Here is a 27,698-nt window from a genome sequence, read left to right as displayed (position 1 = left end):
CTTGCCTCATCTCATTCCTCACTACAATCCATCTTCCATTCAGCCACTAAAAGGATTTCTCTAAAATTCAGTTCCTATCACGTTGTCCTCCTATACTGAACTCCAATAGCTTCTTGCCACATCCAAGAGTAAATGCAAAAGGCTCTCTTTGGCATTCAAAGCCCTTCATAAATTAGTCCCCTCCTATCTTTCTAGTCTTCTTATACCTTGCTTTCCAACATGTACTCTTTTTTTAAAATTTTTTTTTAACATTTAATATTTATTTTTTAGAAAAGTTAACATGGTTACATGATTCATGCTCTTACTTTCCCCTTCACCCCCCAGCCCCACCCCCCATAGCCAATGCACGTTTCCACTGGTTTTAACATGTGTCATTGATCAAGACCTATTTCCATATTATTGATAGTTGCATTGGTGTGGTCCTTAGAGTCTACATCCCCAATCATGTCTGCCTCAACCCATGTGTTCAAGCAGTTGCTATTCTTCTGTGTTTTCACTCCTGCAGTTCTTCCTCTGAATGTGGGTAGCGTTCTTTTCCATAAATCCCTCAGAATTGCCCTGGGTCATTGCATTGCTGCCAGTACAGAAGTCCATTACATTCTATTTTACCACAGTGTATTGGTCTCTGTGTACAATGTTCTTCTAGCTCTGCTCCTTTCGCTGCATCAGTTCCTGGAGGTCTTTCCAGTTCACATGGAATTCCTCCAGTTTATTATTCCTTTGAGCACAATAATATTCCACCACCAGCATATACCACAATTTGTTCAGCCATTCCCCAATTGAAGGGCATATCCTCATTTTCCAGTTTTTTGCCACCACAAAAAGCGCGGCTATAAATATTTTCGTACAAGTCTGTTTATCTATGATCTCTTCGGGGTACAGACCCAACAATGGTATGGCTGGATCAAAGGGCAGGAATTCTTTTATACTCCTTTGAGCAGAGTTCCAAATTGCCATCCAGAATGGTTGGATCAATTCACAACTCCACCAGCAATGCATTAATGTCCCAATTTTGCCACATCCCCTCCAACATTCATTACTCTCCCCTTCTCTCATTTTAGCCAATCTGCTAGGTCTAAGGTGATACCTCAGAGTTGTTTTGATTTGCATTTCTCTAATTATTAGAGATTTAGAATTCTTTCTCATGTGCTTATTGATAGCTTTGATTTCTTTATCTGAAAATTGCCTATTCATGTCCCTTGCCCATTTATCGATTGGTGAATGGCTTGATTTTTTATATAATTGATTTAACTCCTTGTATATTTGAGTTATTAGACTCCTGTCAGAGTTTTTGGTTATAAAGATTTTCCCCCAATTTGTTGTTTCCCTTCTGATTTTGGTTGCATTGTTTTTGTTTGTACAAAAAACCTTTTAATTTAATATAATCAAAATCATTTATTTTACATTTTGTAATTTTCTCTAACTCTTGCTTGGTTTCAAAATCTTTCCTTTCCTAGATATCTGACAGGTATACTATTCTGTGTTCACTTAACTCATTTATAGTTTCCCTCTTTATATTCAAGTCATTCACCCATTCTGAATTTATCTTGGTGTAGGGTGCGAGATGTTGATCTAAACCTATTCTCTACCATATTGTTTTCCAAATTTCCCAACAGTTTTTGTCAAACAATGGATTTTTGTCCCAAAAGTTGGTCTCTTTGGGTTTATCAAACACTGTCTTGCTGATGTCACTTACCCAAGTCTATTCCACTGATCCTCCCTTCTGTCTCTTAGCCAGTACCATACCGTTTTGATGACTGCTGCTTTATAGTATAGTTTAATATCTGGTACTGCTAGGCCACCTTCCTTCACATTTTTTTCATTATTTCCCTTGATATTCTTGATCTTTTGTTATTCCAAATGAACTTTGTTATACTTTTTTCTAATTCAGTAAAAAAGATTTTTGGTAGTTTGATAGGTATGGCACTAAATAGGTAAATTAATTTGGGTAGAATGGTCATTTTTATTATGTTAGTTTATCCTACCCATGAGCAATCAATATTTTTCCAATTGTTTAGATCTAGTTTTAATTGTTTGGAAAGTGTTTTGTCCAACATGTACTGTTAGTTCCAATGATACTGGCCTCCTGACTCTTCTATGAACAAGACATTCCACATTTACAGGACACTCCATCTCTCAGCTTCAGGCATTTTCCCTAGCTATCCTCCATGCTTGGAATGCTCTCCCTTCTCCACTCCGACAAGTGATCTCCCTGGCTTCCTTTATATCTTAACTAAAATCTCACCTTCTACTGGAGACCTTTCCCAAATCCTCTTAATTCCAATACCTTCCTTCTATTGATTATTTCCAATTTATTCCTATACATAAATTGTTTGTACTTAGTTTCATATCAGACTGTGAACTCCTTGAGAGCAGAGACCATCTTTTGACTTTTTTGGATCCATAGTGTATAATGCCTGGCACATAATAGATTCATAATAAGTATTTATTGACTGATAGACATTTAAGAAAAATGTAATTGGAAAAGGGAGGCATATTTTAATTGGCAAATAATGCCTGCATTTATTTAAAGATAGTTTTTGACCTCTTGGATCCTCTGTGATCCAAGAGATCCTTAGAGCACACTTTGATAACTGTGGCTCTGGGCAATTCTCTAAGTGTTATGTATAAACCAGAGGAGGGTTAATTGTGGGTGTTGAATCCAAAAGGGGACACCTGGGTAGGATAGTGAACCCAAAAGGATCACCCACAGTAGTTGATATTAGTAGAATAAAGGAATCTGCTTAACTCAAATTCAATATGTCTATAGTATCCCAGGGCTACCAGCCAAGCAATGAATCAGCTAATGGAATTATTCAGCTAACTCTGCCCAACTGAAGCCCTGTGCCTTGGATAACGCTTTTGTCTGACTGCTGATTGATCACTAGTGTTGAAAACTTTCCCTCAAGTTGTCACAAGATATAATCCACTAGAGCCCACTAGATCTTTGATGAAGCTCAAGCAAGTTGTAAGTTAAAGATGATTTAATATCTAATAGACTTAGGGGAGGAGGAGCTGGGAAAGTGGGAATAGGAAATCTTTAACTATATTTAGATGATTATATTACTAATGAATCTTCTCTCATATATTACATGATCAAAGTTTTGATGATTGTCAGCTTGGCTGAGGCCTTGAGAGGCCTCAACCTAAAATCAAGGTTATCCTGCTGAATGACAAGGTTTGTTGATCTTCCTTAGTAACTGTAACTCAGGAGATAGGGATTGATGAAGCACAGTTTAAGTTGGTTGCTGGTTGATGAATAGAGTACAAGCTAGGCCTACCCAAAACCACCCTTCACCCAAACCAATATCTCATTACTGAGATCCAGATGGGTTCAAATCCCTGGCTTTTATACCCGAGCCTAACTGCTTTTGGCTCCTGCCAAGCTCCTGCCAAGCTCAGGTCTTCCACATTCTAATCAGGTAACTGTCCATCATCTTGACTCCAACATGGTTGTCAAATATTTTCTTACATAAGACAAATTTCAGAGGAGGTACTCACCTGTTTTAGTAAAGGAAACTCCTCATTTAGGAGTTCCTATATCAATGAACTCAGAGGTCCAGTTTCTATTCCTATCTGACTATGTACAAAACACCCATACCCTACATGTGGAAGATGAAAATCTTATCTGTGCAGGTAAGAGTGCAAAATCAAGAAGTTAAAGGGACAAGGGGATGAAAGGACAAGAAAACAAGTTCCTGATTATCATCATCATTATCATCATCCCCTCAACCAGCCTCCACTTCCTCATTTGTAAGATGAAGATTTGGAATGAGATACATCTCTTAAAGTTCTAACATTCTGAAACTAACAAAAATCTTAAATATATTTTTCACACACCCAGTTTAGAAGCTCAATCTTTCTTGGATCAGTTTCTTCTTCTACTTCTTCTTTGATTTTTCCTTTCTTTTTTCCTTTTCCTTTTCCTCTGCCCCCCTTGGCTGGTGCAGCTGGAGATTTCTTTTCCTTCTCAGTTGCTTTGACATCAGGAGGTGCCAGGCTTCCTAAAGGCTACATTGAACAGCAAACATATTTGGTTAAAAACACTGAAGTTGACATTTACCCAAAGGAAAATTTCATGACTGTCATTAATTCCACACTGTTCACACTTACACACATACATATTCAGGATAGACTTGATCTGTTTGCTACCAAATGTGCTGCAAACTGGGAACCTCCTTATTAACATAGCTTATGTTTGTGACATATGGCAATTTGCTTTGTTTTTCCCATGGGCAGCAGTTTATGTATTTAGATTGACATCTTATTTTTTTTGGCATGTGTTTACACATAGGACCACTCTTACAAATAATAGGTATAATAGCTCCTGATTCTCATATGATGAGTCAATGTATGTAAAGCACTTTGCACACCTCCAAGCACTATTTGGGTTGTCCCAAAAAGCTTAAATGGCTTAAAACTGCACTAAGACTTTTGAGATGTTCTATATACAGAGAAGTAGAATGGAGTAGCTGATAGAATGCTGGCTTCAGAACCAGGAAGACTGAGTCCAAGTTCTTCCTCTGACACATATCAACTATATGACCCCAGGAAGGTTAGATGGCATTGATATATTCTAGGCATCTCTTTAAATTGCAGATAAGGAGTCAACTTGCATTGTTGGAAGAAATGTCTTCAACTGGGAGTTCCCTACCAATGAAATCATAGATCCAATCCATCATCATCATTATTAATTTCTTATTTTTGTTAGTGACATTCAAACAAATCACCTTGTTGTGTTCCCTTTAGTTCTTCCATTTCCTTAACATTTTATGACCAACCATTTTACCAAGTATTCTAAACCTTTAATCTCTGTTCCTACTGCCAATTCCCTAGCACAGGTACCATGGATAACTACCTGACTATTGTAATGGCTCCCTAAAGATAGCACCTTCCTTCATTATCTCTTCTAATCTGTTCTTCATACTTATGCCAAATTTCTCTTTTTATTATCTGACCTAATTATATCATTCCTTTTCTAAGAACTCTTCAGTAGATTCCTATTAACTACTCATTAAATGCCAGACTTCTTAGGCAGCCATTCCAGGCCTTTCACAATCTAGTACCATCCTAGTTCTTTCCCATCTTACCTCATATTACTTCCCTCTAATATACTCTATGCTATGTCAACACTGGAACTTTGCCATCTCCTGTCCATATATTGCAATTTTCTCTTTTTTAGCCAGGAGTTACATGCTTCTTGATGCCTTGAAGACCTTCATTTCAAACTCCACTAGTTGAAGGAACCTTCTTCTATATCAGATTATTACCTCCTTTATGAAACTTTCTCCAGTTTCCCTAAGTATCACTTCATAGATCCTGGGACTAAAACCCCTTTTCCCCTTCCCCCTTCCCTACCAATACCAAAAACCCTCCCCTTTCCCCTTTCTCCCAGCACCTGCCTGAGCCTAGGACAGAAACTGCCACAATAGCAATACCTGGCAAATCATCGGGACTTTGCTCTCAGGACAAGACAAACAATCTCCTGTATCACAGACCATCAGGCTTGAGAACTTCCCACCACCAGGGACCAAAGTTCCCAACCCCCTTAGGGCCATCCAATCAGCTGAACCCAAATAAGCACAACTTGACCAATAGAGACAATCCAGGTTATCTCATCCCAGACCACTACTCTATAAAAGATCGCCCCCTTCTCCACCCCAGTGGGGACCCCTAGCCATTGTAAAAAATATAGGTATATATTGAAGAGGGTTTGATGTGGGAAAGTGACAGACCTGGTGTGACACACAATCCACAGATTTTGGGCATCCCCTTCTCTCCTTTCTTCCTTACTCCTCCCCTGGATTCCACAGCCACCTTTACTAGCATTGGGTCTCCCTGCTCCTTCTTCCTTTGCCACCTCTACACCCTTTCTCCCCATTTCCTTTCCTACAATAAAGCCTTATGGCATTACTCCACTCTTTGTCTTGTCTCGGGTTGGACTCTCATCATCCAGGTCCGACAGCATTAATCTCTTAACCTCTAAACTGTCATAGAGTACTTTGTGTCTTTTGTTTTAATTTTCTATCAAAATTCACATTATTTTTGTAGCCATACATTTACACATTATACTCCTATTATACATTATATTTCCTATTATCCACATTATCATTATATACATACATTTCTTATCTCTTAAACTATATTACAAATTCCTTGAGGACAAGGACTATATGTTATCTATTTGTATATCTCCTTCAGCAACTACTACAGAGATTTTAGTAATTCAATAAATGTTTGTTAAATTGTTTTTTTTTTAACAGATTGTGATTGGATATTCAACTATTGAAGGTATACAGTACTTCAGAGATTATTTAGACCTTTTTCTTTAGCCCAGGACATGTACTCTATCCTAAAGAGTCAGAGGATTATATGGCATTTTCATGAATCATTGAAAATGGAGACAATGGAGCTTTTATGTGCTAGCCATGTCAATATTTTTCAACCTGCTTGCCAAAGTTTTCTTTGTTACAAGTAACCCAAACCAGTCCTGTAGCAATTTCTTTTGTTAGCTTCCCATTTTCCATGAAACTAAAAACTAGAGGATCCTGAAGGAAGGAATATGTGAATGGATTGAACTACGGGGCTTAATTTTAGGGAATTTAATAAACATACAAATGTACACATATCACCCCTTTCCTTCAAAAATACCTAACATTATTTAAAGTTTTTGCATTAATTTTATTCCCATTGAGCAATAAAAAAGTAAAATAGATAAAGATACAATAAAAACACTGTACTTGTTTCAGGCAATATGGTTGTTTTACTTAGCAAAGCTCTTGTGATAGATTATATTGGATTTTCAATGTGTTACTTTTTAAAGTTTTTTCCATACTTTAAAAGGATAATATTTTCCATACTGACAAGTAAGGTATTTGGGGCTCACTTTTCCAATTTATTTATTTAACAAGATTGATTTAGGCCTGAATTAACACATTACTTTTTGTTTTTCACATACAAAGTTCATTGGTCCCCTTAGGGAAAACACAATGTTTATGTTTAGTCTTAATGTTATAACAAATTAGAATATGAAACATGACTGAGAAATGTTGGCAAGATTGGTATGGTAATGGAACAAATACTGATATGTCATTTGCATAAAAAATATACATTTGGAATAGGGGGAAAAAAAGTAGTCTCACCGGCCAGTGGGGTCCAAAGACAAAGATTTGACTTCGTGCAATGTCAACACGGTTCCAGGCAAGAGCTAAACTCAGCTGATCAGGAGCTGATGCATTTGTACCTGAAGAAGCAAAAATAACTACTTCCTATATCCAAGTAAATGACTAGTAGGATGTTCAATACTGAAGAAACAAGTTGAGTCACTAACAGTATGAAAGTAGAAGACATTTTTATGGCTCCTGTGGAGAAAGAAAGGTTAAGCTAGCTAGAAGTGGGATGCATAGGATTGTAATTTCTGCTACTGGAAAAGGTTGAGGCAGCTGGATTACTTGAGTTCACTCATTAGGACTAATGCTAATTGAATAACCTCACTGTCTGGCATCCTTTAAGTGGTAAGCCCCCAGGAGGAGAGACCTCCCCAGGCTGTCCAAGTAGGGACAAACTATCTCATGTTGGGAAAAAAAAAGTTTAAGTTCTCATGTCTCTCAGCATTGGGACTGACCCCAGGAGTGACCACTACATTTCAAGCCTGGAAGAGATAGGGAGATTCAGTCAAAAAAAAAATGGCACATTTTTTTGAGTTGTAAGAATAAAACACTAGATTTAGAAAAAAATTTTGTTTTGTCTTTGGCCAGTCAACAGGTATAATAAGCACAAGAAGCAGAGTAGTTCAAACATTTATCTCATTTAAGTCACCATCGCTTTATGGGATAATGGAATAATTAACAAAGACAATTTACCCACTTTCTATCACTGTGGTTTTATGGCATTAGTTGCAGGTTACCTAAAGTATTTAAGTCAGATAATAGCAGTTCCTTCTTTTGGCCTACAAGTGAGCAAGATTATTGATACAAGAAGCAGGTGTGTCTTATTTTCTCCTATAAGAACTTATTTTCAGAGACAAATATGTGTATGTTAAGAATTTTTTACAGTAGAAGTTACTAGATTTTTGAAACCAACTACATTTATTAAGGCAAATTATCTTTATAAAGAATCATTGTTCTCATACTCTTATATTAATTAGCTAATTACTAATTACATTTCACCATCTGAGTCCTTTTTTAGCTTTTTCCTTCCACTAAATCAAAGGTTATTTCAGGTATTGAATTTGAAAATGTAGATTTATATATAAGTAGAGGAAATTTTAAGAAAAGGGAAGCTTTTATCTTGAGTCATTTAAAAAATAATATAAACTCTTTGAGAGTAGAGATTATCTTATTCTTAATATTTGTATTTGTACCCCCAACATCTAGCGCAGTGCCTTACACATAAGTAGAGATTTAATAAATGCTCACTAATTAATTTCCAGATTTACCAAAGTATAAGAAGGCATAGATTGTGTTTTACAACACTGAAAACAGTACTCATATCAATAAGATCAAAAATTCATTGAGCCACCGACATGTACAGCATAGATAAATTATATTAATTAGATAGATAGTATGCTTGACAAAGGATAGCCTGGAATAAGAGTTTATTATTTAATTAATGACACATAAAAACTGATTCCAATTTCAGGATGAAGTAAACCTCTCCTCAAGATTTTATTGCTTGTCCACAAGAAAGGATATTCTCATGAAGTTTCTAGCATAAATTTTTGGGGGCTATCTATGCTTTTTTTGTTCTTCCAAGTTCTTTTTTTATTTTAATGAATTATCACATAAGTTTTCCAAAGTTATATGATTCATATTGTTTCCTTTCCTTCTTCCCTCCCCCTTTCCAGAGCTGACAAGCAATTTTGTCTGGGTTGTATATGTATTATTATGCAAAATGTATTTCCATATTTATTCATTTTTGAAAGTAAATAATCTTATAAAACCCAAACCCCATGCCAAATACCCAAATAAAAAATAATAAATCATATGTTTTTATCTGAATTTCTATTCCAACAGTTCTTTCTCTGGAGGTGGATAGCACCTTAGTTCTATCTAAGATAGTTCCTTAGAATTGTCCTGGAACATTGTATTGCTGTTAGCAGCAAAATCTATCACATTTGATTGTTCCGCAATATTTCTGTTACTAAGTATAATGTTCTTCTGGCTCTGCTTATTTCACTCTGCATTAGTTCATGTTGCTTTTTACTGTTCTTTCTGAAATCATCCTGTTCTTCATTCCTTACAGCACAATAGTGTTCTGTCACCATCATATACCTCAATTTGTTCAGTCATTTCCCCAATTGAGGGACATCCTTATAGTTTCCAATTCTTTGCTGCCACAAAAAGAGCAGTTATAAATATTTTTGTACAAACAGGTCCTTTTCCAAAATTTTATCTCTTTAGGATACAGATCTAGTAGTGTCTACCATAATTGTGTAGACCAAATGATATGGAAAGATGATGTGGTATACTTGCAACTTGGCTGGATGGACTGTCTGAAGACTTATATTTTAGACCTAAGACCACAACTTATTTATCTCAGGCACATAAAATCATATCTCTTACTCTTCATTTCTTCATATAAAATGAGGAAATTGGAATGAATGAAATAACTTTTTTTAAGGTTTCTCTCTGTGCTTTAAAAATCTGAGATTCATTGGTTAATTTTGACCAAGCTAGTTAGCTCAGAATGTAACTCAATAGACACAATTTTTTATGAAAGGAGAAGGGAATATGGTTGGTTTCAGTACTGATAAGACTCCTCCTCTCTCACAAGCAAGGATCAAATGGTAGGCACAGAGAAAATGTTTCTTACTTGTCGAACTGAATTGAAGTGAATCATGATTTTCTGGAGAACTCACCCTTTAGTAGAGCAGTTAAAATTGCCATTTCAATATCTTGTTGACCTTCTGAACCCATTCGGAACACAGTGACCTGAAAGCAGAGATTAAAAATATAAATATTGAATTAAAACAAAACTAAAAATGAGAGAAGATCATGTGCTTTTTAATATCATAAACATACTGCCACCATAGAATTCTCCTGAAGTCTGGTGGTAGTATGGAAATGGCCAGTGCATTTAGTGCAAGCTCTGGTGGGTCCTAACAAACTGAAACCATATGCCTGTCACTCTAGGACTAGTCTAGCTGAATTCAGAGAAGTTTGTTATCATGTTGGTCAAAGAATAATAACTCTTGGCCACATTAATTATAGAAGATTATATTTACCAAGTCATGGATGTGAGGAGGAGGGAAGAGAAGATTTAATCTGTATTGGTGGAAGGAAAAACCCTACTAGAAATATCATAAGATTTTTGAAGTGAAGTAAAATAGACCAATGACTACTGAAATAATTCTGTGGGCTAAATAATTTATTAAGAAGTATATTTTATTTCTGAAGTCTCAATATAATCTTTGTGATAGTTTTGCTCCTGGTCTTGAACTTTGCTCCATGTCTCTATTCAGTCATACTTCACTTAACATCATTAAATGGCTCTATGAAAAACATTACTGAGGCAAAACATCACGGGTTGTTCTTGGTTCATCAGAAAATCATACATGTGATCACAGGACTCAAAGGAGTCATAGAGGTCATCTGGTTGAATACTTTTATTTCACAGATGAGGGAGCTGAAATTCCAGCGAACTTAAATTAGTTGTCTAAGGTCACACCAGAAATAAGGGGCACAATCAGGATTTGAACTCATATTATAAATCTAGTGTGCTTACTTAGGCCCATAGTAATGGTGCTATAAATGGAAGTTATGTTCCTAGGAAGCAAAAATGAAAAGTTCAAAGTCAGCTGATTTTATAGATCTGAGATGGAGGGCTTGTGGGGAATGGGTCATTGGAGGGTTTTTGGATACATTATCAAATAGAGGTCTGATATACTGAGTCATCAGAGGGATGCCTGAGGTTATCAGCTGCCTCCTAGCCCTTCTCCCCTACCAAATGAATTTGCCTCAAAAGTTATTGAGATGAAGTCTTCATTCCAGCTCTTTACCCACAGCATTTGTGAAGCATATTTAGTTAGTTTTGGGGAAACCAGGAGGATGGAGTCTTTAAATAAAGAAGCTGGGCTGAAAACACAAAAAGAACACCATTGTTTTGGGGTCTCTTTTCTTTTCCTTTGTATTTCAGACTCATTTAGTGGAATAATTAGCTTCATGTCTTTTTGCTATGAATTTGAGAAATATCAATATAAAGTGCTTAGTATCCTTTTGGGGGATGTCTTTACCCAAATGAAGAATATAAAAGGATGTATTAAACTCAGCTGAAGGATGAAATAGTAGGGAACCTCAATATTATATGGGGATAAGGCCTGAATTTGTGACTTCATCAATATATAAGGCATAATCTTAGAGTGTTGTCTAGAGCTCCAAGAGGTCAAGTTAATGTGCCCAGGATCACACATATTCACATGTGAGAGGGGATGCTTAAAAGCTGATCTTCCTGGCTTGGAGGCACGCTTGCTATTGATTATGACATGCTGGCTTATATTCATGTGGGGTTTAATCATAATGTATTAACAGCATTGTTGCTGCTGCAACATAGAATTTACCTGGGCATTTATTTACCCAACCTGCTACTTCAGCATATGTTGGAAGAATTATTCTTAATGCTTAAAATCTGATTACTAAAACAAATTACATTGTACTCACAGATTTAATACTTATGCTTTGAGGTACACAAAGCAGTTTTACCTTAGTCCAGGAATTATTATTTTCATTTTTTATATGAGAAAATCAGAGATCTGTGAAGTTTAAAGACTTGTCTAATCCTATAGCTAGTTGAAAGTGAGATTCAAATTCAGGTCTCTTGATGCCACATGTATCATCAGAGGATTCCGAATATTTTTTTAATAATTTGTCATAGACCCCTTTGTAGTCTTGTGAAATCTATGGACCCCTTCTCAGAATGTTTTAGATGCATAAAATAACATGTCATATTAGAAAAAAACCATTTAACAAAGTTATTCTAAAATAGTTAACAAAATTATTCTAACATTCTAAAATAGTTATTCTAAAATAATTAACAAAGCATTCTAAAAATCTAAGTTCAATGATTCTAAATTAAGAACCCTGGTCCTAGAGCATAGTGTCTCTCATAAAAATGCCTAACTCAACAAATATAATGTATTTGAAATTTATTTGTAAGCTTAGAATGTTGCCAGGGCCATTTCACATTAGGTCATAGAGCTGGAAAGGACCTTAGAGATTATCTATAGAGCCCTTTCATTTTACAGATGAGAAAACTAGGACCCAGAAAGATAAGATGACTTGCCCAAGGCAACACAGATAATTAGTGTCAGAGTCAGGACTATGACGCAGGTCTCCTGATTTCTACTCCATTTCCCTTGGCAATATATTAGGTTGCAGTACTCCTGGCATGGTTAATGGCACTATCCTATGAGTATACTTAATAGGAAGGAAGGTTTGGGAAATGAATTTTTGCATTTTCAAATGGAAATAATAAAACATTTTAATTACAATGTGAAATGACTATAAGTCATTCTTCTTTCATAATTCTTCAAATCCCTTTAAAACCCATTAAGGGGGTCTGGTGAAATTCTATAGAAATATTGAGAAAAAATGTGGCTCATCTTGCACAATTTATCTCAAAGACATGATAATTGAGCTAAAATTAATTTATTCATTCCATGGCCAATAAGATTTGATATTTATTGTCCCTTCACATTTACTAGGCATTGCTGTGCTTCTCCTATTTTCTGGGCTGGAAATAACGGCTATGAAACTGAATATAAATGCAGTACCTTCCTGGAAGATAAGAAAGTTGGAATTCTCATAAAATTACTGATTTGATATCTAATGCAAAGTGTTTCTTGGGAGCAGAAAGGCCAAAACATGAAAAATCATGAGATTCCTGAGAAGGTTTAGGATGAGAATAAAGCACTTGACTGAGTTTTGAGACACTTACAAGTTCTTTCTTTTTCATACACTCCATGATAATTACAAAGAGCTGATGAGATTGAATCTTGTTGTAGTTAAATGTTTTCTGAATGGTAACTAGAAGCTGATCCTTGAGGGATTCACTTATTATCCTATTCAAGAAAGAACATGAAAAGAAAGAGAAAAACATTATAGATGATTGATCATTTTTAAAAAATCTACCCAAGTATCATCTAGGATCCCTCTTACTTTTTCAAATTCTTACCTTCCACCTTAGAATCAATACTATGTATGGTTTTAATACAGAAATGTGGTAAGGGATAGGCAATGGGGGTTAAGTGACCTGCCCAGGATCACACATCTGGGAAGTGCTGAAGCCAGATTTGAACCTAGGACCTCCTGTCTCTAGGCCTGACTCTTAATCCACAGAGCTACCTAGCTGCCCCCTAGGATTCCTAATTTAATACTGTATTAGGACTGCCAGATTTCTTTTCTATATTTGCCAAGTCTTAGGCAAAACTAGTAGAAAGCATTGTCTACAATTGTACTAAATTCTAGTCTTTCCAGAAATCTCATAAAGGATGATAAAGTTGGAAGGGATCATATTGTTACTTCAAGATAGAATACTGTTGGATGACATTATCCTGACCCTGAGTAATCAAAGAAACTCATATAATAGGTTTTGTCTTGTTTTTTACTATTTTGGGATTTAAAAAAATTAAACTTTTCATTTCCCTTTGATATGTTAGAAATCCTACCCTCCTTCTTCACAGTATTTGTGTGCAAAAGACAAAATGTCTGATGCTCGCCCACTGCCATCACAAATCACAACGGGAATAGGGGGATCTTCTCGAAGACATTCCAGGACAATGGAGATCACATTAGGACCTCCTTCAACGATAACGCCAACAACAGGAACACCTTGTCCCAGTCCTATAACGCAAAGAATATCTCCTGTCAGGACCAGAGTTATAGGATTCCAAGGCCTCTTCATCTGATCTAATCTATCCAAAAGTTTTTGACAAGTGAGGAGAAGCAACCTCAAATTTGTGCCATTCCACGTTTTTTCTTTTTCCAAAAAGAAGAGATCCAAACAAACTACTTTCACTTTCTTTTAAATCTATACAGTTGATTGCTTATCAGTTTTCATATACAAGTTGAGACCTACATGTTATTTAATCAGCATAAGGCTTAGGAAGTTTGGCAGTTCGGCAGTTCTCATCAGTGCTTCAATGGCCTTATGTTTGGAGAGTGGTAATGATAGGAGTGTCAGAAATGAGGGATATAATGGGCTCTTTGAAAATTTTCACTTCTGGACTTTGTACTTTAAAGGCCAATCTTGGTGATTAACATTTACTTCTCTATATGTCAAATTGTTTCCCCTCCCAAATATTGCTTTCCTTAAGCCACTAATGGCATGAAAAAATGATAGCCAAAAAGTTCACATAAAGGATGTAATGTCCACAAAATGAAAAGAAAGAGCTAAATGATAGCTTTCAGTTACTGAGACTTTTACGCTCTTAAAATTTAATGAGTACTCCAAAGAGATTTTATGTGGATTAGATCTATTGACATTTGCCATATTAGGATTTAAAACTAAAAAAATTTCACTTAAAAATAACAATTGCAAACCAATTACATGTTAACATAAACAATATATTTTATGAAAAATAACTATTTTCCAGAACAAATATATTTAATGAGAAGAGTGGCATTGTTTTGCACATTTTTTCAAATCTCTTTAACATCTGACTGAAAAAATTCAGCTGTATTCTCATATTTGCTTCTGTATTTGACATGTTAAGACACGTCATTTTGGTTGAAGTACATAAAGAAAATCTAGCCTCACAGAGATATGTAGTTGGAAGAGGGAAGAATATTTTAATAGGCAAATAATGTTTTAGTATTATTATGTAAAGTTTTGACCTTGCAGATTCAAAGAGGACCCACTTTGAGGAATATTGATGAAAGTGGTGACAGAGACTACCATGTTCTAACACTAGTCAAAATCCCTTCCAGAACAATAAAAGTAAGGAATTCTTTTTACAAATTCTCAATTCCCTACTCTTCCAGATAATGAGATGATGCAAAAATTGTAGCTACATAAAAATTTATTTTGAATATAGCTAAATGATATACTCCAATAATATTTCTAGAACATTAGGTTGATTTTGCTTTGTCCTCTTCCAGAAGGAAACAGTACCACTCTGAATTGGAATTTCATTGGTTTCCATTATTTCAGGTCTTCAGCAATATAGTGGTCAACTAAGTTTTATCCAGAAAAGTAGCAGAAATTAGGTCTTCTAGGGTTAGGCTGGAATCTCTAATGCTGAAATAGTTCAATGCTGTAGAAGACGACAGCTGAGCATCCCTTTGCTGTCCCTGCCCCACTCTGATTTCCAGGCATAGGATGACAAAGGGAAGCCCACAGGTCACATAGTCAGTTGAAGTTTTGGTGGTGTGATGACTTACAACTTAAAACAGAATAAAAACACAACAAAAACCATTTAAGTCAACTAATATTTAAAATCAGGATATGAATCCAGGATGTCTGAAATCTTTTCAAAGTAGTTGGCTGCTCTCTCAATTCTTAAATATTGCTTGATTTGGTGTTTCAATTTTCTTCTTTTCTAATTTAGTTTATCTTCCAACAACTTACACTGTTTGGAACAAAAGCTTATTAAAATGTTTCTTTAACACATCATAAGTAGGGTTAAGTGAAAGAATATTAAAATTTTAAACTTCACCAACTGATTTCCATGACTTCTTAGCTGAATTACACTAATTGTAAAAATATACTTTATAATCATGGCTTATCAACACGTAGAAGTATAACTATCAACAAAATGAGACTAATTTAAAACATATAAGAATTAATACTTTCAAAAGAGTGTGGTTCCCTTCAAATTAGTCACCTTCAAAGGCAAATATACTTATTCCAATGAAATTGCTATTTTAAATAACTTTAGGGATTCCTATTTTAGAACTGCTTTCAGAAACAGTTTGCAAGCCTTAGGAGAGAATCATACAACCATTTTCACTACTTTATTGTCATATTTATTGTCAACTCAACATAGGATCATAAAGTATTAGCCCACTCAATCACTGATATATTCACTATCCCTTGGTTTCAAGTGAGTTTTGGCTTTTTTCAAAATCAGATCGACCCTCAGAGGACCGAGATTTATCGCAGTTGAAAATAATAAACAGAATTTGCTTTGAGATGCGAAGGCAATTCCAAAAGAAGAGTCCTAAAAATATTTTGAACAATATTATCATTGGAATAAATGTGTAACCTTCCTGTCAAGTGATGATCACAAATTACTTGTGGGTTCTGAACCGGGATGAGAGAAATGACTTTGGGATTACAGGAGGATCAACTCCCCAGGCTTACAGATCAGACTCTCAGACATCCTCTTGCTGGGCAGTGACTAAGTTTTTTGATAGGAACAATGATTGGCAATGATTTACAAGTTGGAAATAATGGATGTAGAATGTCTTAGTAGCTCTAAACAGTGTTTTCTAAAGGTTAATAAATCATAGGTAGCATGTCAATTCAACATGTCAATGTATGACCCAGTTTTGTATAGAATACTGAATGTTCTTCTTACAGTACTCTTGCTTATTATTTTCTTGGCAGGACATCTAGTGTTTTGGGAAGAGGGAAATGTTTGCTTTTCTCATGCTGGGGAGCAGACTACATGTCTTACTGCTTCTAAGTTAATGGCTATCCAGAGGCCTTGCAATTTGGGGTGCACAGGGCTTGTTTCCATAGCCTTGCTGAATAGAAAGCCCCTGACTTCCTAACTACCCACAAATTTTATGTCCTGGGGTTCATTGGGCATGGAAGCCCCTGAGCTTCTTATGCTTCTCCCACATCTTCCAAAGTGACAGCTAAAAGATCAAAATCTCATTTGTAAACATGAGTTCTGACATGGTTATTATGAAATTCAGGTATGACTTTTTTATAATCACACCATGTAGACAATATGTATGTTATATATACACATATATTGCCTCTATTTGCCATTGATTACTATTCAGAAATATTACTATTTCTGCTCTACTTACGTGTGTTAATCTTTTGTAAAGAGATATGTTTTTCCAATTGCCGCCGGAGCTTCACTTCTGCTCCATATTTGCCAAGTGTGCCATTATCCGCCAAGATGAAGTGAGTATGAGAGTTGTTTAGTACAGAAAGTTTACTTAAAGGGTTTGACATGGTTTGATAAACCCTTGTTACCTAATGAAAATGTATAGGTATTAAAAAAAAGTTTTTGTTATTGCTGTAAAACACCACCTAGAGGAATAATACATGTAAATTAATTTTGAAACAAATTGATGAGACAAAAATGATAGGTAAAATGATAGGTAAAAAGATAGGTAAAAAACAGGTAAAAATTTAATAGCTATTTAAATCTAATATGGTTAGTTCATGATGGTTCTCGAAGAGGTTAATGGTGGAACTGCCAAGTTTGCAAAGCCCTGTAAAGGCAACTCATGAGTTGCTATTCCCAATTCACCTTTGCTTCACTACTTTGCTGAATTAATACATTACATAGTAGGCAAATTAATGAGATATTCATTACCCTAACACAGTGACAATTCACAAACTTACAAGTTCCAAAGACAAAGATTTTGGGCAGCTAGGTGGTGCAATGGATTAAATTCTGGACCTGGAGTCAAGAAGACTCATCTTCCTGAGTTAAAATCTGGCCTCAGATACTTACTAGCTGTGTGACCCTGTGTTAACCCAGTTTGCCTCAGTTCCTCATCTGTAAAATGAACTGGAGAAGAAAATGGCAAATGACTCCAGGATCTTTGCTAAGAAAACCCCAAATGGGATCATGAAGGGTCAGACACAAGTGAAAAATTACTGAACAATAACCACCACAAGACAAAAACTTACATCCTTTCCAATGAGGTCTTCCTTGTTTTCCACAATGCCCCATGGAGCAATTCCTATGGCACAAATCCTGCCCCTAGACTTTGAAGAATGATCTTTCAAGGCATCACCTACATGGCTAATGACACCTACAAAGAAGCAATGATTTGTTGGAATAGATCATCTTTAAGGCCCCTTCTAGCTCTAAGGCCTCTGATCATATGAACTTTTGAAGCTCTTTGGACCACAACTAATAACTCTAATAATGAATTTAAAATTAAAATAAGAACCCATATAATTTTTAAAAAGATGAAACAGGATGATCAATTTACAGTAAATAAGAATCTTGCCTTAGTTCCTAGAGGAAAAAAACCCAAGCAAATAAAAAACCCCACAAAACTATATAGGGAGGAATTGGGTAGCACTGCAGATTTTTATGACACTAATTCTAAAGATCCAAATATAGGTCTTAATGAGTTCACTTTAGAAAGTTATTTTTGTTTCAGTGGTCTATAAAGAGAGTACCAAAGCCAAACACAAGGCATTATCTAAAGAAGGATTTAGAGTTGGCCCTGAATGCTCTAAAGATGAAATATGTTGTGTGTGTATATGTGGTAGAGGGGATGTTATCCTTATGCAAGGTCTATGTTGGTCTTCTTTTTATTATTTCAATTTTAATATATATGTTATCAGTGTAGGAACTTTTAAAAGGTCTTTCTGAATTACTAGAAGTTTCTTTTGGACATACAAGTTCTGCCACTCATCAGTTAAATCAAGGTTCTTACCAGTACTGACACCTCCAGTGAAAATCCAGGCTCCTGTTGTCATGGCAGCTTTGATTAGTCCTTTTCCAAATACCTGCTTCAACTTGGGCTGCATCTCAAAGTTCTGGAGTCCCCCATGAACAGAGATTAAAAGCTTGGGAAGTTCTAGTTGCCAGTCTTTCACCATAAGATGAAGAAGTGAATCCGGTTTGGTGTCATACGACACGCGGATATACTGCAAAAGATTTTGTGATACTGAGTATAAATTCTTGGTTTTGCTTCTTGGCTCAAAGGTTACCAATCAAATTAGATAAGCGTGAGTAGGGAATGTTCTTTTTTTTTTTTTCTTTCATGTTGTAGTGCCTTGAGTCCCTGCTAACTTCTCCCCCTATCAGTTCTACCACCTAACCTGTGTGACTCTGGTTCAGCAACAAAGTAGAAACTCAGAGGTGGAGAATTCCAAAATCTGTTCTGTGACACCCTGGTCAGGCCCTGGACTCATCTCATAAGCAGAAGAGCAAAATAGAATGGTAAACTGCTTGAGACAGCTAGGTACTGAGATATAAGGTCTTCACGAGACTAAGATTTAAGCCTTGCATTTTCAATAGAGAAGAGATTAATATTCAGAATTTATACCCTTTGTGAATTATTTATTTGTGTCCAATTGCACCATGTCAATTGCTATTATATTTGCCAACTACGTATAGTATAGTTCTGAAAGATCACATTTTGTTTAAACAAAGCGAAATTTTACTCAAAGAACATTCATAGGACAGTGAAATAAGCAGTTACAAAAGTTTACTTGGGAGGAAGAATTGTTGAAACTCATCTGGTTCCCAAATGAGAGACAAGATGGTGTAGTGGTTATAAATCTGATAGAGTCAGGAAGATGGAGATTCAAGTCCAAACTTTGGCACATATTGGCTGTGTGACCCTGAACAAGTAGTTAATCCTCTCAATGCTACCAGACAATTCTTTAAGGCTAAAAATCACATTTAATTGTGGATCTACATTGTTAAAGGGAGTTTCCTTACTGGGTGTTTACCACACAAATGGAATCACAGGACTGGCCAAAATCAAAATAATTTCAAGAAGGTGCTGAGAGAATGTACTCATTGGTACAGGAAGTCACTTGTACTTTATAATGCTTACTTGAACATCAAAGGGTAACTGCTTATAAACAAAGACTCTCAGAGTTCTCTTTAGGTGAAGTAGACAGTTTCTAATAACCTGGATCTTGAAAATCCATAGGAATTTTTTGAAATTTCAAAGTTAATGTATCTATTTGTATGATGCATGTATCCATATGTGTAAGTATGTATTGTGCATATATGTATGAATATCCAGCATTGGCTAACCTTTTAGAGACTGTGTGCCCAAACTGCACCTTCCAGCCACCTGTGAGCCCTCCTCACGTTACCCTGGAGAGTAGAGGGAGGAAGTGCTTGCATTGGTCAGCTGGACAGAGGGACAGATCATGCAAAAAATGTCCTCAGGGGCAATGGAGAAGGGGGAACAGAGCAGCTCCCTCTGTGCCCCCAGGGCATGCATGCCATATCTTGGATAACTTGGGTCCACTGATTTCAGTGATATAGGGAACTCTCAAGCAAAGAAAGTCCTTCTATTTTGGAGTCAACAGCTTCTTGCCCAGGGTCATAGTGGTATGTGTCAAGGGTAGAACTTACACTCAGGTCTTTTCATTCATTATACCACACTATTTCTTATGTTCTCTCTCTCTCTCTCTCTCTCTCTCTCTCTCTCTCTCTCTCTCTCTCTCTCTCTCTCTCTCTCTCATACACACTTATATTCCAAGTTCATGTATGTATATATACATATTTTAGAAAAGTAAAACAATTTCTGTAAGATTCCTATATTTTTTTTTTAACCAACCAAGGTCAGGTACCTAGGAGCCACAAGAATCCTATGAAAGATACACAAAGCATAAACAAAAGAAACAGCATTCTATTGTATTGTTCCATAGCATTTCTTTGCAAAGAGAAGCTACTTCTTCATAGTTTCAAAGTTATTGAAAGAAATCTCAATTAAAAATCATTCCAGGAGAGCTTAGAGCATCTGAGAATATTGTCAAGTCACCAGTTTGTCAGGAAAACAAAACTTCCTTTCCATATCTAAGTAGCCAAACAAACACATATTAAAAAGTACAGACTGGATTTGACTTTGATTGAAGTTTATACCATGGAATTGTTTGAAGTCTGTATCCCAAATGTAGGAAAGGGAGTCTTTTTTTATGGATACTTTATATGTTCCTTCAAAATGATGTTCAATTTCTGAATAAAAAGTATAAGAAGAACTCATTCTATCCCTGAATGAAAAGCAGAATGAAAATATTGTCTATATAGTAGGATTCATTTTTGTGGTACCATAGCATATTCCTCCATGTTTCTCCTTAATTTATCTCTTACCATTGCTTTGTTTGAATGTCCACCACCCTGAAATTCCAGCATCCCATAGGAATCTGTTGGATAGAGTTGGGTATGTTTACTGACAGACCATTTCTCTGGCTGTGCTGCCTCTACTTGTTTATTTTCCTCTGCATTTTTGTTGGGAGTGCTACTCGGAAGAGGTGGAATATGTTGGGAAATAAGCAGGCCACAGCAACACCTAAAAATAAAAGTCAAAAGTCTCTATTTTCATTAAGCAAATCAATTCCATGAGTGGCTATACAAGGCCAGTCCTGCCAAGTGTTGGTTGCCAACATATAAATTTGTATTGGAGTAATAGTCTGAATCAGTATAGATTATAATTTGTAGTTTAATTCTCAGTCAGGCAACAAACATTTATTAAGAGCTTACTTTGTGTGAGGCATTGTGCCTATGGATATAATAAAAGGCAAAAATAAGTCTCTGCTCTCAACTGTGATATCCAAGGCATTGGTGGAGATGTAAAGATAAATATGATCTGGATCCCTACCTTAAAGGAGTGGATTAATCTCTAAGGAATAATTGGGGAATGAGCTATTACACATGATTGTATTTTCCAGATAAATGATGTATGAAAATACAAAGACTTTACAATTTTTACCAATAAAAATGGAAAACTTTCTCGAATCTACTTTGTGATTCTCTGCCTTACTAAACAAAGTTTAATAGCATGTATTTGCCTTTTCTTAAAGTAGAGTCATTTTTACAAAGTTCAGTTATGGCTCTGTGCTCTCAGGAACTCATTTATCCTGATGTTCAATGGCACCAGATTTCTTTGCTTTTTTAGTTTCAGAACTCCTAGCATAGGAATTTCTTTTAATTAAGCAATTCATAAACTATCAATAATTTAAAATCTTGAGTTTTCTGAGGCTTAGAGAAGTCAAATGACTAGCCTATGGTCAAGTAGTTGGTAGGTGTTAGAGGTAAACTTTAAACACTAGTCTTCTAGACTCTAAATCAATTCTGTTCATTATGCTCCACTACATGAGTTCTTATATCAACTACTATTTAATGCATTTTCCCTTGAGTCCTACCTCCCTGATTCTAGTTTCTCCTCATGGTATGATTGCCAACTAGATGAAAGTTGGTGGTTCATTATCCTCTATAAATCTAACTAACTATAATGCTATCCTTCCCTGATTAACTTATGGTTAAGTCATCCAAATAGGTGTGATAACCCATATTTGATCTTGTCAAAAGAAATGACATTATCTTCATCTTCATAATAACTGAGAAGAAAAAAAATTTTCTGAGCAAAATGTAATCACATACAGTGGATAAATGTGTAAATCATAAATCACAGTATATAATATCATCAATGTTTTGATTGTATCTCTGACGTACTGAAACAGAACAAAAGAAATTCTCTGGGATGACTTCGTAATAGTCTCTTCAATAATACTCTAAAACCATATAAAACATATTTAAGCCTTACACGGTAGCATCACAAGATACATTTTTGCAGCAAGATAAAGAAGGAAAATTTATTTGTTAGACTAAATGGTGCCAGAAGGTTGCCTTCTATATTTTGCTCATTTTATGTCAGGTACATAATAGGTGCTTAGTAAATATTTGTTGAATTGAATCTTATTGTTCTCAGCTACTAGGAATATTCTGAATTTGGATTGGGAAAGTAGAATCACTTGTAGTGATAGATTCAGCCATCATGTTTCCCATATAGATCTTAGGCAATCTGAGACTCCTGATTTCTGGTAGAGGATTATGTTCCTTGTGAAGCTCCTTGTAATTTACACCTTTTTCTCATTCCTTCTTCTATTCAAATGCACACTTCCCATGTTGAATTTCTGTGGCAGCCAGTTCTCTAATTATCTCTATGGCAATAAATCTGATAAATAAAAGGGATGTATTAATGGATAGTAATACATTATCCTATCAGTCCTCCCCCCTTTCATAGGGATGTGAATTTTCACAGTGACCTTATGGAGGAAATACTGTAACTGGAAGGGATGATTTTAATGGTAGGAATTTCTGGTACCAGGGCAAATCAGTGGAAAATGCAAGACTGAAAAAAACCTTAGGATATGTCTCAAATTATATCTCTTAGTTAGAGGACCAGAACTGAAGACAACCTCTTTTGAGCTGAGTGGATAAGACCAAAGTCTTACAAAGTTGATTTTGTGTATTTAAAAGTGACTATTTATCATCATTGGTCTTTTTCTTCAATTATAAGTAACATGTTAATTTCCTTCAAAAAGAATTAAATTGTAGCTATAAAGATATGTTGAATTCTTGAATTAAATTCTTTAATTTAAAAATAATTCTTATCTTCCATGTGATAGAATATACTATCAAAATAATGCTACATAAATTGTACAGAAGACCATATCAGCTATTTGCATAAACAAGTATTAGCTGAGGGCTATCAGAGCCCAAAGCAAAATCACAAATTAGGTGAAATTGGTCTCTGCCATCCTCAGAATCTCCTTCAGTATGCTGTTTTTACCTCTTGGAGTGTCCTCTACCCTAAAGCTCTCCATACTTTGTTTAATATTCTTTTGCTACTAGGAAAAATCTCTGAGAGCACTGGTTTTAAGAAGTGTTCAAAGGAAAGTGATTTTAGTGTTAGATGGAAATAATTCAGTGTAAGGAAATATTTGCATTTTAAAAAATCTTGTCAACCCAGAAAAGCTCTGTAGTGAGTAGACTTTATTGGTGGAGATATTTTTGATCAAGGTTTTTTTTTTTTTTTAAGTATCCTTGATTGCTTCAGATTACCTTCTCTGCTCTGGGCCACCATACTTACTCATTTCCACCTATACCAGAACTTCCTTTCTGAAAACCCCCAGGAAAAATTACTGTTTTTAGTTCACCTGTTAGGGTCTTTACTGCTGACAATTGTGTAGATGCATTCTCTTTTGGAAAAGGTCTTCTCTATCCAAGCTTTTTGTCCCTGAAAGAGGAAGAAGTAGAAATTAGAAAAGCATATTAACCACCCATCATTCATTTCTATTTAAAAAAAACTCTTACCTTCCGCCTTAGAATCAATACTATATATTGGTTCTAAGGCAGAAGAGTGATAAGGGCTGGTCAGTGGAGGTTGTGACTTGCCCAGGGCCACTTAGCTAGGAAGTATCTAAGGTCAGATTTGAACCTAGGATCTTCCATCTCTAGGCCTGGCTATCAATCCACTGAGCTACTCAACTGCTCACCCCACCCCCCACTCCCCGCCATCATCCCTTTTTAGAGGACATAAGGGTTGGATTCAAGAAAACCTAGGAAAAGCTGTAGGAATTGATGCAGGATAAAGACAGGACTAGAAAAGCAACTTATACAATAACAATATTTTAAATACAATTTTCAAAGGCTTAAGAATTTGAATCAATACAATGACTGAACAGAATTTGAGAAGGACTAATTGTGAACTATGCTACTTGCCTCCTGACAGAGAAGTGATGGTGTATACTGCATTTATATTAAAAATGTGGCTCACACTTTTGATCATGAACAATGTGAGAGTTTGACTTGATTGACTATGCATATGTGTTACTTAGAATTTTATTTTTCTTTTCCTTTCAAGAGAAATTACATTATTATGAATTAAAAAACAAAATAAAATAGAAAAATACATTTTTAATATAATAGAATCTTCAAGATCAAGTCATTTTACAAAGAGGAAGAAACAGAGACACAGAGAAATTGGTTATTTATTCCACTAAAGGTATAACAGAATATTAATACCTTTTAAACACATTAATAGCTCATCTGAGAAAGTCTTATGACTATATCAAATGAGTTTGAGGATGGGGGTAAGACAGAGTTAGTTGTCCTATTTCTTGTTTTTAATATTTTCTAAATCATGTGTTTCCATGACAATTATTTCTTTTGGGAATGATAACTTTAGAATTTGGAAAGTATATGCATACACATAAGAAGGCTCATGAATATGAATAAAATCAGAATTATATAAATTCTAAAATAAAACCTGAAAATTTTAAGAAAAAATAACTTCTATATGTATGTATAGTCTTCCTTATAAGAATATAAACTACTTGAGGTCAAGGACTGTTTCATTTTTGTTTTTGTATCTCCTAACCCAATGTCTACCACACATCAGGGACAAAATCTGGCTCACCACTTATTGGTTATGTTAAAGTGAGAATCTTTCTTTGGGAACAGCTTTGGCCTAGCTGGCCACTGAGGTCCTTCCTGAATGGCTCACATTCAGTGGTTCTTATTCTGTAACATTCCCATTGAGATATTTAGAGGAGGTACAGGAAATTAAAATGGTGCAAACAAAAAGAAAAAAAAAAAGAAAAAAGAAACCTGGAGCTTATTGGCTCTGGCTGGGAAGAAGACAGAGAAGAACAGTAATACATTATTGCTTTAATTATTCTAACAACTGTCTTTCAAAAAGAACAGTAAATTCAATTAGGAAGCTAACAGTAAAGCCTGCAGAATTCTGTAAGCAGCCAGAGGCATCATTAATCATGGTAGATGGGCTTGGTGCCTGCCTTCTCTGTACCAAGAAATCACTGGCTTTGCAAACAGATACTGAGTCAGTTCTATTGCCTCCAGTGTGGGAGCTATTCACAATCACAGAGATTATTGTACCCATTATGCATTCACTGGATGCCTTTACCTCTATAGCTAGCATTCTTCCCAAGGCTGGTCTTTGATGAAATATCACAAAATCATTTTAAAGATGGAGAAACTGTGGTAGAGAGAAGCTGATTTGGGTGGCAAAATATCAGAGGTGAGATTTGAACCCAAGCTTTCTGGTCTTTTTCTATGCTGCCTTAGCTGTAAGGAACTTTCTTGATCATCTAACACCCTAGGCCTATGTTGGCAAACCTATGGCTCATAGGAGCGTGCCAGAGGGGGCTGTTCCCTTCTCCCTCTCCAAACTCACACACAAATACCTGAGGACATTTCTGACCTGATCTGCACCTCTGCCCAGCAGCCCCATGGGGGCACTTCCTCCCTCCCCTGTCTGGGGCAAGGTGGGGGAGGGAGAGTGGGACTCACATGCAGTGTGAGGATTGTAGTTTGGGCACTTGATTTCTAAAAGTTTTGCCATCACTGCCCTAGGCCTTAATATTCTCCTCCTGCCCCATATTTTGCAGATGGGCGACTTACCCAAATTCATACAACTCATCTGTTGCAGAAGCAAAATAAGAACCCATGTTTCCCCTATCCTCAAACAATTCTCTTTGCACTATACTATATTTATTTCAATCACAAAATAGTGCCAATCCAATTAAAAAACACAAGGAGAATTCCAAATTTATTGTTCTTCAGAAGGTACCTGGGAGTCAGTAGGAGTAATGGCCTTCCATAGAGCTTCCATGCATGGCTCTAGTTATGTTTTAGTCCTAATGAAAAGGCAAATGAGCATTCTAGCTCAGTGGAATCAACACAAAGAATAGCCAGTCAGCCTTTGAAGCTCCCTGCCTTTGTCTGTTTAATCTCCTTAAACAGAGCTTGATTATAATAGAGGGCAAATAACTAAATAGACTATTAACTGTCTGGAGGGAAAATATCCCAGCTTTAAAGAAAAAAAAAAGCTCATAATATTATGAATTTGGCTGTGTGTAATAGCAACAACAAGTTGGTAGAACTATTTTGGGGGGTGAGAGGAGTAGGAAAGAGTGGTGATTTTTTTTTCTTCAGGGAGATAATATCAAACCTTGTGAAAAGGCATAAAAATCCTTGGACCAGACACATTTTAGAGGAGGGCAGTTTTCCAGCTGTATTAGTAGAAAAAGAGAAGTGGGGAATGTCATTGAGTTAGCTGACTATTCAATAGAGAGATCAGTGACAAATAGTAAAATGCCAGCAAACCCTAGAAAAGCATCATGGGAAGTCCCTAGGGATAATTAATGAGACTGGACTTCTACCAAAAATGAGTCAAATATGATGAAGGAAGCTGGAGGTTATCGGAATATATTTTCTATGCTCCTTTATGTAAAAGGTAATTCTGAGGAAAAATACTTTGGGAAGCTCTTAATTGTCCGGCTCTAAAATGAGTTCATAAATTTCTACTGCATTAAAAAAAAAGGGACATTTGGGCATACCTGCAATCCATTTGCCATCTACACTGCAATCTGGAAGCAAGCTGGTGTTGAGGGTAAAGATGCTTGGTCTGAAGTCAGAAAGAACTGAGTTCAAATCCAGTCCTCACATACTTACTGACTGTGTGGCCCTGGACAAATCATTTAACTTCTGTTTGCTTCAGTTTTATTTCCTTTTAAGTGGAGATAATGATAACAGCTTCCTCCAAGGTTATTATGAGGATTAAATGAGATAATAATTGTTAAGTACTTAGCATAGTACCTGGCACATGGTAAGTACTATATAAATATTATCTCATAATAATACTTGTTGTTATTATTAAATGCTGGCCCTAGACTAACCTGTAGAATAGGAAAATTTGTGTTGGCCACATCCTCCTTTTTTTTTTTTTTTTTTTTGTTTACTTTCCTAGATATCTAGTATCCTTAGGTTGCCTCCTTGATTGTTTGGGCACCCTCACTGCATTGTCCTGTGCACACCTGTCTTCTTGTGCTATTCAGACATTTCCTGGTTTCCTGACATCCATCCAAAGAGAATTATCCTACATTCATCCCATTTTTTTCAGAATGACTCTGTAGCTAATGAATTAGATTGATCCCTGCTATAGAATCAATTAATTTTTATTCAGTAAAGATAGCATAAAGAACACTGGATTTGCATTCAGAGAATT

General features: G+C 35.8%; 1 protein-coding gene across 1 annotated transcript in view; it reads right to left on the bottom strand.

Annotated features, from left to right (window-relative positions):
- TRPM1 (transient receptor potential cation channel subfamily M member 1) overlaps positions 1–27,698 on the bottom strand; it is a 191,495-nt gene that overhangs the window by 60,708 nt on the left and 103,089 nt on the right. The window contains exons 2-11 of the mRNA XM_044665395.1: positions 23,827–23,906; positions 20,978–21,176; positions 18,576–18,789; positions 17,815–17,939; positions 16,977–17,148; positions 13,664–13,838; positions 12,934–13,057; positions 9,860–9,932; positions 7,143–7,243; positions 3,841–4,011 (exon numbers count right to left, since the gene is read on the bottom strand). Coding sequence (XP_044521330.1) covers positions 3,841–4,011; positions 7,143–7,243; positions 9,860–9,932; positions 12,934–13,057; positions 13,664–13,838; positions 16,977–17,148; positions 17,815–17,939; positions 18,576–18,789; positions 20,978–21,176; positions 23,827–23,906 — 1,434 coding nt within the window. The remainder of the gene's footprint in view (positions 1–3,840; positions 4,012–7,142; positions 7,244–9,859; positions 9,933–12,933; positions 13,058–13,663; positions 13,839–16,976; positions 17,149–17,814; positions 17,940–18,575; positions 18,790–20,977; positions 21,177–23,826; positions 23,907–27,698) is intronic.

The sequence above is a fragment of the Gracilinanus agilis genome, chromosome 2, assembly GCF_016433145.1.
Source record: "Gracilinanus agilis isolate LMUSP501 chromosome 2, AgileGrace, whole genome shotgun sequence".
Lineage (NCBI taxonomy): Eukaryota > Metazoa > Chordata > Mammalia > Didelphimorphia > Didelphidae > Gracilinanus > Gracilinanus agilis.
The sequence above is the reverse complement of the archived record's forward strand: the minus strand, read 5'-3'. Positions and strand labels throughout refer to the sequence as shown.